The sequence below is a fragment of the Chiloscyllium punctatum genome, chromosome 12, assembly GCF_047496795.1.
Source record: "Chiloscyllium punctatum isolate Juve2018m chromosome 12, sChiPun1.3, whole genome shotgun sequence".
Lineage (NCBI taxonomy): Eukaryota > Metazoa > Chordata > Chondrichthyes > Orectolobiformes > Hemiscylliidae > Chiloscyllium > Chiloscyllium punctatum.
Window position 1 is genome coordinate 69,731,537 of NC_092750.1, and position 12,801 is coordinate 69,744,337.

Below are 12,801 nucleotides of genomic sequence, written 5' to 3' on the forward strand. Positions count from 1 at the left end.
TGGGATGGGGGGGAGTCAAGAACTAAAGGACATAGGTTTAGGTAGAAGGGGAAAGATATAAAAGGGACCGAAGGGGCAACTTTCACAGAGAGTGGCACATGTATGGAATGAGCAGCCAGAGGAGATGGTGGAGGCTAGTACAATTACATTTAAAAAGGCACCTGGATGGGTATGTGAACAGGAAGAGTTTAGACAGATATGCAGTGGCTCAGTGGTTAGCACTGCTCCCTCTCAGCACCAGGGACCCAGGTTCGATTCCAACCTCGGGTGACTGTCTGTGTGGAGTTTGCACATTAGAGGGATATGGGTCAAGTGCTGGCAAATGGGACTAAATTAGGTTAGGATATCTGGTCAGCATGGATGAGTTGGACCAATGAGTCTTTTTCTGTGCTGTACATGTCTATGAGTCTGAGTGAAGGACACTAGAAAACAAAATTACTAACCATGAAGTTGTTATAAATGTGAAATGTCTTGCTTAAGGCTGCAGGCTCAATAGCCACAACAATGAAATGCTCTTGTAACGAACGCTGCCAACTAAATTAAGCAACAAAGGGTTGTAGTTGCCTAACATATTCAAACTTCCAGCATATGCAATGGAACACAATTGCTCTGACCTCAATCGTCAACTAAAGGTGTTTAGTGCGTTACTTAAAATTAAACTTTTAATTTATGTTTGCTGTCTTGTGAAAATTTAAATACCATTGCATCAAAATACTGTTGCTTTCCTTGTGCACAATGGCTTTATGATTTACAGAGAATTGATGATTATCATTTATACTGTTGATATAACTCCTCCCACTAAAGTGAGAATGGAAAAAAGGCACAGAAATATAAAATAATACAGAAAATCTCAAAGAGTATGCAAAAATCAAAACAGTTTGAAGTCTACACTACATTAAAGACCAGCAAACAGCAAGAAACATGAAGGACGTAAGGATCGGGCAGGGAAGGGTGACAAAAAGAAGGGGAGAGAGCGGGGCAGAAGCATGGGAAAGGAGACAGGCAGGGATGGAGAGAGGAACAGAATCACAGTTCAAAAATTGCCCTTTGGCCCATCACTTCTGCATTGTCAGAAAATACACTATGACTGACACTGAATTCATAGAGCCATTCCTACATTACTCCCAAGCTTTAACTGTTGTGACCCTTCATGTGCTCATCCAAATACGTCTGCCTTATCCAGCCTCCTAGGCAGTGTATTCCACACATCCACCGTTCTCTAGCTGAAAAGGTTTTTCTTAAAACGCCTCCTTTCACTTAAGGGGGGGGGGGGGGGGGGGGGGGGAGGGGTGTTGCAGAAGGACAATGCTGAAGGTATGCAAAATGGCAAAAAGTTAAACAGACAGTCATTGGGGCTGGGTATCTGCAAAAAGACAAATGGGAAAGACAGGCAGAATTACAGGAAATGGAGCTGAGGTAAGATGGAAGAAAGCAAGAAGTGTCAAAGGAGGGAGAAAAGAGACACAGGAAGCTGCAGCTGGGAGGGGTGACAAGAGAGATGCAGAAAATCTAAGGGGTGAGCAGGGTAGAGATGATATAGATACTGTCCTGGAAAGTCTGAGACAGATGAAAAGTGACCGATGCAAAGGTAGGCAATAGTGATGAAGATAGATGGGTAGGAAAGAGAAAAAATGGCAGAGACGTGCAGAAATATGGGACAGAAATTTGAGACACAGAGGGGAAAGAAACACAAAGTTGGAGAGGTGATATTGCAGAAACAAATGGAAAGAAATTGATAAAAGTTGAGGATGGAAAGAGAGAAGACTTTAAAAAATGTAGATTGCAAAATCAGATATGCAAGTACAGGGAAAGAGAAGTGTGAGGGGGAGAAAGATTGAGGTAAAAAATCAGGGCATGATACAGAAATATGGTGCAAGAGACACTTAGAAAGACGGGGACAGAAAGAGAAAGATAGACGTTCTGGAAGTGTGGTTGAGACAATAACATAGGAAAACAGGCAATGATGCAGGATGGTGCTGTTGAAGACAGAGGCAAAGACAGAAGGAAAGAGAGGGGCGGAAGACAGCAGGGGGAGGGAGACAGATGAAAAGGAGAGGGAGAAGCAGAGAGATAGGAGGGGGCTAGACAGGCATTGACATAAGAGGGGGGGAGACAGGATGGAGAGGTAGAGGCAGAGAGAGAGAAAAAAAAGGCAGAGGGAGAGAAGCAGAAACATGGGAGGGAGGGAGCAATGCAGAGACTTGGGGGGAGGCAGAGGGATGGGAGTGAGGGGGGAGAAGCAGAGAGAGATAGAGATGGGAGGGTGGGGGAGAGACAGAAATACAGGAGGGAGGGAACCGTGCAGAGACTGGTGGTGGTGATGATGATGGGGGGGGTGGGAGGCAGAGAGAGAGAGAGACGGGTGGGGGGGGCGGGTGGCGAAGAGACGTGGAGGGGAAAGAGAGAAAGACAGGGGAGGGGTAAGAGGGACAGAGATGGGGGGAGGGAGAACAGGGAAAGATGGGAGAGGGGAAAGAGGAAGAGACAGAGAGGGGAAGAGATGGGGGAGGGGGAAGAGGAATAGGAAGAGACAGGGAGGGGAAGAGCAAGAAACGGGGAAGAGGAAGAGACGGGGGGGGGCAAGAGGAAGAATGATGAGGCGAAAAAGCGAGATATCAGTGCAGACGTGCAAAAAGAGAAGAGGGACACAGATAGAAAAAGATGGGAGAGACAGAAATGCAGAAAGAGACAAGGAAAGCTGGCAGAGATTTAAAAATGTGGGGAGCATCAAACAAGACAGGAAGAGACAGACAAAGACAGGGAGAGAGCAAAGGGACAACAGGATGGGAGAGGTATGTCTAATGAGAGGGTGAGGGGAGTATGCAGGAAGGCGCAAGGGTGAGATATACAGAATATGCAAAAAGGGAGATGCAGGAGGAGGTCGTGTGGGATTTACCTAAAGGGAAGCAGCAACATGCACAAAAATGGCAGAATTCAATCTGCAGCAACACAGGAGGGTAAGAGACACAGGTTGTTCTGCTATAACATGCTTGACGAATTGGGACACTGTTTCTAAAGCACAACTTTTAAAATGTGCGTTGGCTGTAATGCGATTACATCGCCAATACTAAGTACGGTTTCTTTACAGTGCAGGGTTGCACAAGAACGCAACCAACATGTTATAGAAAAACTACCTGCACAGAGACGTAACTCAGAGGCAGAGACAGAAAGACAAATAAAACAGCCAGAAAAAAGAGGAAGAGGTAGCTGCACAGATAGACTGGGGAGAAACAGTGCACTGAAAGGTGGGGTGAAGACAGGCGCACAGAAACACAGGCAGAAAGGGGAAGGAGAGAGAGAGAGAGATGCAGAATGAAGAGCATGGAGGGAGCAAGAAACAGTACAGAAGAGGGGAAACTGAAAGACACAAAGGGGATAAGAAACAGAGAATGCATAGATACAAAGAGGGCATGGAGGAGAGAAACTCTGACAGACAGATGGAAAGAGAGAGAGAGACAGAGGAAGAGAAATGCAGAGAGATAGACGAAGGAGAAAGAAAGAGTCTCAAAGAAATAAGAGGGATCGAAGGAAGGATATAGATGATGGAGGGAATAGCATAGAAAGATGGACTGACACAAAGCTGGGGAGGAGGGGAGATGAAGACAGGCACCAGTAGACACACAGAATGAGACAGTGAGGGGTAGAAAAGATAGAACATAAATGACAGAAAATGGAATGTGACACAAAGAAACAGGGTGAAATCCAAGAGGAGGTCAAGGCAGATATAGAATAAGACACATTGCAAAATAGTACGGAAGAGGACAGAAGGATGAGTGAATGAAACTGAAAGATGCAGAAGGGAGGGAGACAGCAAGAGAGAAAGAAATTGAATGTCTGAGGTGGGGTGAAATATGACATAGAAAGTCAATGGATGCGACAGGGATGCAACAGACTCAAAGCAGTAAGAGACAGAGTCATGACAGAGTGTTACAGGTGCAAAGGGGTGGAGGAGTAATTCAGTCAGACACACACACACACTTGAGACAGAAATAGATGTTAGAAATACAGACCAGAATGAAGAATGACACATTAAGAGGCCAAAGAGAGACCAGAACAAAGAGGATGAGCAGATGAAGTGTAAAAATTGAAGGGAGACAAAACAAGCATGAGTGACGTAGTATAAGTGTTGTCAAGTAGATAAAAACTGTTGAAGAAATGGAAAAGAGAATTGCCGAGAAGCACAGAACCAAAACAAACAAATACAGAAGGGATAAGAAAAGTGACGCACGGATGGAGTGAACAGAATGAGTGGCACAGCTATACAAGGGAAGAGGAGAGAAAACAGTAAACAGGGAAGAATGTTAAAATAAACAAGAATGAGTGAAAAACAATCATACAGAGGGGAAAGAGACAAACCCAGAGAAAACACAGGAGTTACGTAGCTGGGACGAGTCAAACATGATGCAACTGTGCAAAGTAAGACACACATACAGACAAATGAGGGGAGAGAAATAAACATGGGAGGTGAAGTGCGATCCCAATTAAGAGATTGCAGATTTGGGGTGGAGTGAGTAGGATCAGATAAAGATAAGCAGAGAGAAAGTACAAATGCAAGGTAGACGGGGAGCAAAAGCTGGAAGTAAAGGTACAGAGATGTGCAGCTAAAGACCTGAGACACCAAAGAAAGAAAGAAAGAAACTGCATGAGGATAAAGTGATTTATCACAAAGACATATAAACAGAGCAAGAGCAGAAGGGAGACACAGTCAAAGAAACTATTTGGTGTGGGGCATGAACAGTAAACATATGGATAAGCACTGGCTCCAGTAACAGCAGAGACAATGAAAAAAGTACAGATCAGTGGAGAACGATTGGAGATGATGGAAGTAGATGCAGCAACCACATGGGAAAAACTTTTGGTTAAAAGAATCTATAGCAGATAATTCAAAATGCAAAAGGGAAATGGAAAACGTAGGGAGAATTTGGAGTTAGGAATATCAGTCCAATTCAACAAAAAGCAAGATATTTAAACACCCTGAATTCCTTTCTAAATTATCTTGTTTACAGAATCATATACTTTGGGTGCTTTAGCACACTGCAATTTACTGGAAGCTCATAATTGAAGCAAATGCTTATTTTTGTAGTGTTGTGTGCCCATTAACATCTGTTATTAAGATATAATGTACTTCAGAACACTGGACAATATTGATCATTCTCACAGTACAATTCTAACCATTGGAAATGTGAAAGAAAAGTCAAGCTCAGAACAGAATTAAAAATACAACGTTAGACGTAGCTTTACTGACAATTCAGAACTTTTCTTCATACAATCAATTTTTTTAAAAAAAACCAAACAAATAAAAGGTCAACGTTCAGCACTGGCCTAAAATTCCAATGAAAAGGAATAAAAGGGCTATTATGGTAAATGGTAAAAACAGAGTACAGAATTAGACAACTAAAGTTCTGGTGCAGACACACATTTGTTTGGTTTAGCAATCATTGTCCCAAAGACACTAGAACTGAAATGGCAGTCCCAACAAGAGTTATATTTTATTCCTGATGAAGCAGTCTCTCAGACAGAGTCCCGTACTATTACCACAATTAAATGTTCTTCATCTACTTTCCCTAATGTCCTCATGGCTGTCTGCAGGAATTGCTGAGAGAAGACACAGGGTGGGAAAGCGTATAGCATGCCTGTATTATCCTTGTCCTTCACACCACCGACCGGCAAACCAATCACTCCTGCTGCCTGCTTCTGCTTCAGGTAAGACACCAAATTCCGCAGTAGCCGTTGCTGAAGACCAGGCTCCACAGCCACAGCCCCGTCCCCTCCTTCAGCACCCTGGGGAGCCTGCACAGCGAGCAGCACAGCATAGCCATTAGGGCTGCCCTGTTTGATGCGGCGGGTCACCTCATCCAGCTTAGGCTGGTCAAGTCGCAGGCGCTGAGCAATCTTCAGTTGTGACACCTGCGCACCCGTTGCAGAATCCTTGAGGAGAGAATGGGTGATGGCAGCGTCACCCTCGAGTGTGAACATTTTTGTGGGAAAACAGCTATTCTTGAGCACAAGGACACCATTCCAAGCAAGCGTGAGTGCCTGTGCAAACTCCAGCAAATTGGCTGGCTTCTTGGTCTCTGTTTTTGGAGCATCAACAATTGCTTTAGTCTCAGACTCAATTTCATTAGTTCTGTGATTGCGCTCACTGTCTTTCTTTTTAAGCTGCACGGGGTCCTGGGCATCTGAGAGCACCTTGTCCTCAACGAGCAGACGGCGATCCTCCAAAGGTACAGACGTGATCTGTTCCTTTTCAGTGGTACCATCAGCCCCACGGGCATCACGATTCCTTTTGTCCGGACTCAGCTCCAATGAGCCCCGAGGCTTGGCCCTCGTCCGCTCCTCATAGGGTGAGAGCACAGGCCGGACACGCTCATTGGAAAGGCTCCGGCGCTTTCGCCTTTCTTCCCAGGGCTTAACGGCAACAGTACTGCGGTCATTCTCCCGTTCGTTCAGCCAGCGGTCCCGGTTGCGGATGGAAACAGTATCAGTATTGTTACGGCGCTCCAAGCTCTTGGCTGGGCTGCTCCAGTCACCATCCAAGTAGCTCCTCTCCCGTTCATGGTAGAGGGGCAGCGGTGGTGTCCGGTCACGTGCCCGGGCCTCCCGCTCCAGGCTCCGGTGCCGACCAAAGCCATCTGCCAGCAGTTCAAAGGGGACTGGAAGTGGAGTCTGTGGGTACGGCTGCTGGTAACGTGTATCTTCCACCTTAGCAAAGTCCACTCTTAGGCGCCGGTCAGGCCCTCCAAGTGGAAAGCCGCGCATCTGAGCACAGGCAGCCTGTGCAGCATCCAAACTCTCGTACTGTATGTAAGCAAAGCTGTCGCCTTTTACATAGTCAATGGTGCGAATGCTGCCAAATCGGTCAAACTCACGTGCAAGGGCAGCGAGTGAGGTCAGGGGTCCCAGCCCACCCACCCACAAACGAGTCGTTGGGTTGGCTTTGCCATATCCAATTTTAACATGGTTCCTGCCGATCACCCGACCTGACATGGCCACCTTGGCTCGGTGTGCCATGTCCAAATTCTGAAATTTTAAGAACCCATAGGCACCGCCTTGCCCCCTGGGTGGACGCTTGATTACCACTTCCTCAATGATGCCATACTTCTCAAAAGCACGTCTCAGATCAGTTTCTGAAATGTTGTGATCTAAGTTACCAATGAATAAATTTCTCGTGGCTCGCTTGTCATCCTCAGGCATCAAATCATCCTCCTGCACAGGGTAGCTGTAAGCTCGCCCACGCTCATCATATAATCCGTAATAGTCTAACGACCGTTCACGCTCCCTTGCCAGCGGCACTGCCTCAATGGGATAATTAGCATGTCTCGTCCGCTGGTCTCGGAGGGCACAGGCCCCTGGTGACAAGGATCGTTGCCGATACTGATATCCAGTGTGGATAGATCCGAAAGTAACTTCGGGTGGGGTACAACTCCTCCTCTTGGGGTACACTGGCTCAATTTTGAGGGGCCGGTCATAAAGCACCAGCCGACCCTTGGCATGCCTTGCCTCCTTAGCGTCCTCATGGTGCCGGAAATGGGCATACGCCAGCCGGCCCCCTTCAGGGGTGTGCGTGGCATTAACGCTCACCTCTCCAAACTTCTTGAACTCATGGAAAAGACCATCCTCCACTGCCTCATCAGTCAGCTGTGAGCCCAAGTTGCTGATTACCAGCGTCTTGTACTCGAGCCCAGCGGGCCGACTATTGTCACCTTTGTTTTTTTGGGCAGAGCTAGTCCTGGCAGAGGGCAACCTGGCAGAGCTGGTAGTCTCATGGTGGTGGTGGTGGTGATGGTGGTCCCCTCTCTCTTCCCTGCGGTTGTTACTATTGGATTTGTCCCCCCCTCCTCCGGCCCTGTCCCGGCTCCTGCTCCTGCTCCGACCCCCCGGGTGCTTGGCGCTGAGGCCAGCCTTGTGGTAGCTGCCACCTCCTCCCCGGCCGGTGTCACCTTCCTCCCTGCCTGACCGGCCGTCCCGCTCTCTCTCCCGTTCCCGGGGCCTCTTAGCCGCTCTCCCGCTACCTAGGGCCGAGCTGGGGCTCGAGTCGCGCTCGCTCTGTCTCTTCATGGCGGGCCCGAGGCCTGCCTCCCCGCGACCCGCACCCCCCGCCCGGCTCGGCCTTGGCCTCCTCCTCCTCCTCCTCCTCCTCACCACCACCGAGCCCGCGCTAGGCCGCCAGCCCCTCTCCGGGAAAGTAGGCCCTGGCGCCACCACCAGCTAACGCCGATCGCTAAGCCCCCCGGGCAAGGCGGACCCGCCGCGAACTCCCCCGTCAGGCTCCAAGCTGCCTACTCGCCATCTTGTCAGAGGATGCCCCGCTGCCTCTAACCCCGCCGAAAGAATGCGCGCCGCTTCCCCCGCCCTTGCCCTGCGCTCTGCGCTCTGACCTCACCGCTTCCTGCGTACCTCCGTCCAGGCGCACCGCTTCAAATGACATCATCACGCCGCGCCGCGCTGCGTGACGTAACGACGCCGCCCGACGGTCCGGACGTTTCGTGTGGCGTCACGACGTACGCCGAGCGGCCTGTGCGTGGTCGGCGGGGGCGGGGTTTGATTTTGGTAGTGCTTTGTACCCCAGAGGAGCACCACCACCGCCCCGTCCCGACAAGAGCAGACGCCTTCGCGCTGTTTTGTCATTATGGCAGGAGAGTTCACTCAGCAGTCTGTGAAGTCCAGAATAAATTTAGAAGAAGGTCGCCCGGGTGCAAAGTTCAAGCCAAGGCCAAGGCTCCAGTCAGCAATGGGGAGATCTGTTACCAAAGGAATTATTAGCGGTGTCAGGGCCTGGAATTAATATGGCAGGGTAACGCCGGCTCAACCTTGAGGGTGTGGGGACTCCAGGATTCCTCCCACACCCTGGATAACCGTCTGTGTAGGAAGTATCATCAGCAGCGTGGACCCTGTGATTCAGGATTTAAACAGCAACCGTCATTATTGTATTTGCATCTCCACCCCCTCCCCACCCCCTCCCCACCCCCTCCCCCATTCCAGTTTACACCCACAAACATGAAGACAAACGTGATCACCGGACACTGAAAAAGAAATAGGCAGGTAACGCAGAATCCCTTGAGTGTATCCCACTGTTCAACTAGTATTCAGTTGTGAATACTGTTGAGAGTGATAGTTCATTTGGGGGACATGCAGTCAGAGCATTGTCCATGGCTGGCTTAGCTATACATTGATTTTGAGGAAAACTGCTTAAACAACAGTTCTAGGGGATTCTGTAGTTATTGCAGACAACAGGAACAAATGCACATTCTTGCCTTCCTGGTGGTAGGCTCCTGAATGGCTGCAGAACATTCTGGAGGAGTCATGCTGAACAGTGTGGCGTTGGAAAACATTTTTGATGAAGGGCTTAGGCCCAAAATCCCGACTCTCCTGCTCCTCGGATGCTGCCTGACCTACTGTCCTTTTCCAACACTGCACTTTTTGACTCTGACTCTTCAGTATCTGCAGTCCTCACTTTCTCCGACTCCTGATGAACAGCCAGAGGTCATGATCCAGATAGGTTCCAGTGATGTAGTTAGAAAAAAAATGACTTTCAGGAGGCAAGAGATTAAAAAGTAGATCTTAAAGGTATTGATCTCTTGATTACATCCAATGTCAACCACTAGTGAGCATAATAGTAGGAGGTTAGAGCAGATGAGTACATGACTATAGAGATGGAGCAGGCTGAGAGATCTTTGGATTCCTGGAGTATTGGGACCAGTTCTGGAACCTTAATAAACCATGGAGTTTGCACTTCAACAGGCCCAGGTTACCAGTTAAAATGAGTGAATGATCTGAAAAGCAGAAGAAACAGTTTAGAAATTTCTTTGAAAGGTTTGTCAGTGCTAAAGGGTATGTTTGATGAAAGGAGTCTAGCAGATAAAGCAGATGAGATGAGGGCACAAGTAACATCGTGGCAGTGTGATATCATAACTGTTAAAGACAGGGCTAGAAATTACACACCCTGGTGCTGCTCCCTACTCAAGCCTTTGTCCTTACCTGAGCACAATGTTCCATGGCCCCGAGGAGAGGATTACACTGGTAATCAAGCCCCACTATTCCATGAGCTATCATAAATGTATGAATGTCCAAGATGGTTAATTTGACTGTTATCTAGAACAAGAGAAACTTGCACCACATTTTATCAACAAGCAAAAAAGTAATTATTTATTAAAAACAAATGTTTAACAAATGGCAAAACAATTGGTGAACAATAATATCACCAACTTAAATCATATTCCCTTTAAACAATGCACACAATAAACCACAAACATGTAAAACGAGATAGACAGCTCTACAGAAATATGAATAGAAAATGTAGCCATAAAGGAACATATTCTGTGGGTCAATAGTCTAAAACGCATTGGTAGAGTGAGGTGACTTCCTTGCAGTTCTTTAGGCTTTTACATAGTAATCAACGTTTACAGCACGGAAACAACCCTTCAGTTCACTTGTCCATGCCAACCAGGTATTCTAAATTAATTTAGTCCCATTTGCCAGCATTTGGCCTATATCCCTCTAAATCTTTTCAATTCATACATCCATCCAGATGCCTTTTAAATGTAATATTACTAGCCTGCATCACCTACTCTGGCAGCTATTCCATACATGCACCACTCTCAGTGTGAAATGTTGCCCCATAGGTCCCTTTTAAATCTTTCCCCTTTCACTTAAACTTATGCCCTCTAGTATTTTACTCTCCTACCTTGCGGGAAAGACCTTGACTATTACCCAATCCAGGACCCTCATGATTTTATAAACCTCTATAAGGTCACCCCTTAGCTTTTGACACTCCAGGAAAAATAGCCCCATACTATTCAGCTTCTCCCAATAACGCAAACCCTCCTTGTGGCAAATCCTTGTAAATCTTTTCTGAACGCTTACAAGTCTTTAAACCTTTTCAAGTTTAACAGCGTCTTTCTTATGGCAAGGAGACCAAAATTGAATGCAGTATTCCAATAGTGGCCTAACCAATGTCCAATATTGACTTGTGATGAAAAGTTGCGAAACAATAGAATATAGTCAATTCGGTAGCTAGTCAGTTGGGTCTAGGTCTTCGTTGAGTAAGAAGTTATTCTTTTCAGTATATTTGAGTTTGTATTTTTCACCTACATAGGGTGAGCAAGAGAGATTCACGTCTTTGCTGTCTGGAGGCCAGTGTTCATCTGTCGCTTCTCAGGCCTGTGACTGGCTGCAACTTAAAAATCCAAAGACTGTTGCTAGGCAGCTTTTCGATCCAGAGGCACCAGGTGCTATCTTGTCTCTCAAAAATGTCAGTTCTTTCAATCTTTGTTTATCCAGTAAGTGAACATCATACAGTTTCACATTTGACCTTTAAGTTGCAAATAAAAAGTACCAGACACATTCTCTGCAACACAGTAGCAATCAAACAAGTTTTTTGCAGTTTATATTCCAAAAAAAGATGTGTTGACATGCCTCAACCCTTGGAGAGATGGAACACCATTTCTAAATGTGTTTCATTAAAAGAGAATTGTGACATATATACAATAAAACACAAATTATATCCATCGGTCTGCACTCATTTTTATGAAGGAACTATTCCAACATAATTCTTAGTAATAGTTCTGCAATTACTTTATTTTTTCCAAAGTTACGAATTCACAAGCTTCATCAAAATAACCTTTCATTTCAATTTTTAAATATCCCTACAAAGAATTATGTATATTAGTGTTTCCTTATTTTTGCGATGGACATAGTTTCCTTTACCACTGTGGAGTACGTTTTAGAGTCATAGCCATAGATCTACAGCACAGAAAAAGTTCCTTTGGCTCATTCTGGTCTCCCTCCTATCAGAAGGATGTTGTGAAACTTGAAGGGTTCAGAAGAGACCTACAAAGATGTTGCCAGGGTTAGAGGGTTTGACCTATAGGGAGAGGCTGAATAGGCTGGGGTTGTTTTTCCTGGAGGATTAGAAGCTGAGGGGTGACTTTAAGAAGTTTATAAAATCATGAGGGTCATGGATAAGGTAAATAGACAAAGGTCTTTTCCCTAGGGTAGGGGAACGAGAGGGATAGGTTTCAGGTAAGAGGGGAAAATTTTAATAGGGACCTAAGAGGCAACCTTTTCATGCAGAGGATGGTGTATGTATGGAATGAGCTACCAGAGGAAGTGGTGGAGTCTAGTACAATTACAACTTCTTAAAGGCACCTGAATAGGTATATGAATAAGAAGGGTTTAAGGAATATGGGCCGAGTGCTTGCAAATGGGACTAGATTAGTTTAGGATGGGGTGGCACAATGGCTCAGTGGTTAGCACCGCTGCCTCACAGCGCCAGTGACCAGGTTTCAATTCCTACCTCAGGCGACTGTATGGAGTTTACACACTATCCCTGTGTCTGTGAGGGTTTCCTCCCCCAATCCAAAGATGTGCAGGTCACATGAATTGGCTGCTAAATTGCCCATAGTGATAGGTTTGTTAGTCAGGGGTAAGTGTTTAGGAATGGGTCTAGGTGGTACTCGTCAGAGGGTTGGTATGAACTTGTTGGGCCAAAGGGCTTTTTTCCATACTTTAGGGAATCTAATCCAGGATATCTGGTCGGCATGGACGAGTTGGACCGAAGGGTCTGTTTCTGTGCTGTACGTGTCAATGACTCAATCAGGTCTGTGCTAGTCAAAAATAACTAACTAATCGCATTGTTCTGATTCTTCTGGTTTAGTTTCTTAGAAAAGTACACCACTGGCCTCTCTATCCTTGTTTTATCACCTAGGAATAATACCATATCCTACAAGTTATTAGCATCAATTGTCATTTTAAAAGGTTTAGTGAATTCATTAGAACTAGATAATTCATTAGAACTGTAGT

The 12,801-nt window shown here is 46.3% G+C and overlaps 1 protein-coding gene across 1 annotated transcript; it reads right to left on the bottom strand.

Annotated features, from left to right (window-relative positions):
- Positions 1-5,211: 5,211 nt before the first annotated feature.
- rbm15b (RNA binding motif protein 15B) lies at positions 5,212-8,106 on the bottom strand. Its single transcript, XM_072582718.1, has one exon. The coding sequence runs from the start codon at positions 8,056-8,058 to the stop codon at positions 5,512-5,514; it is 2,547 nt and encodes an 848-aa protein (XP_072438819.1). The 5' UTR covers positions 8,059-8,106; the 3' UTR covers positions 5,212-5,511.
- Positions 8,107-12,801: the final 4,695 nt, after the last annotated feature.

What these genes read in the sequence shown, in the direction of transcription:
- rbm15b (XM_072582718.1), bottom strand. Translation starts at nt 8,058, where the DNA reads ATGAAGAGACAGAGCGAGCGCGACTCGAGCCCCAGCTCGGCCCTAGGT.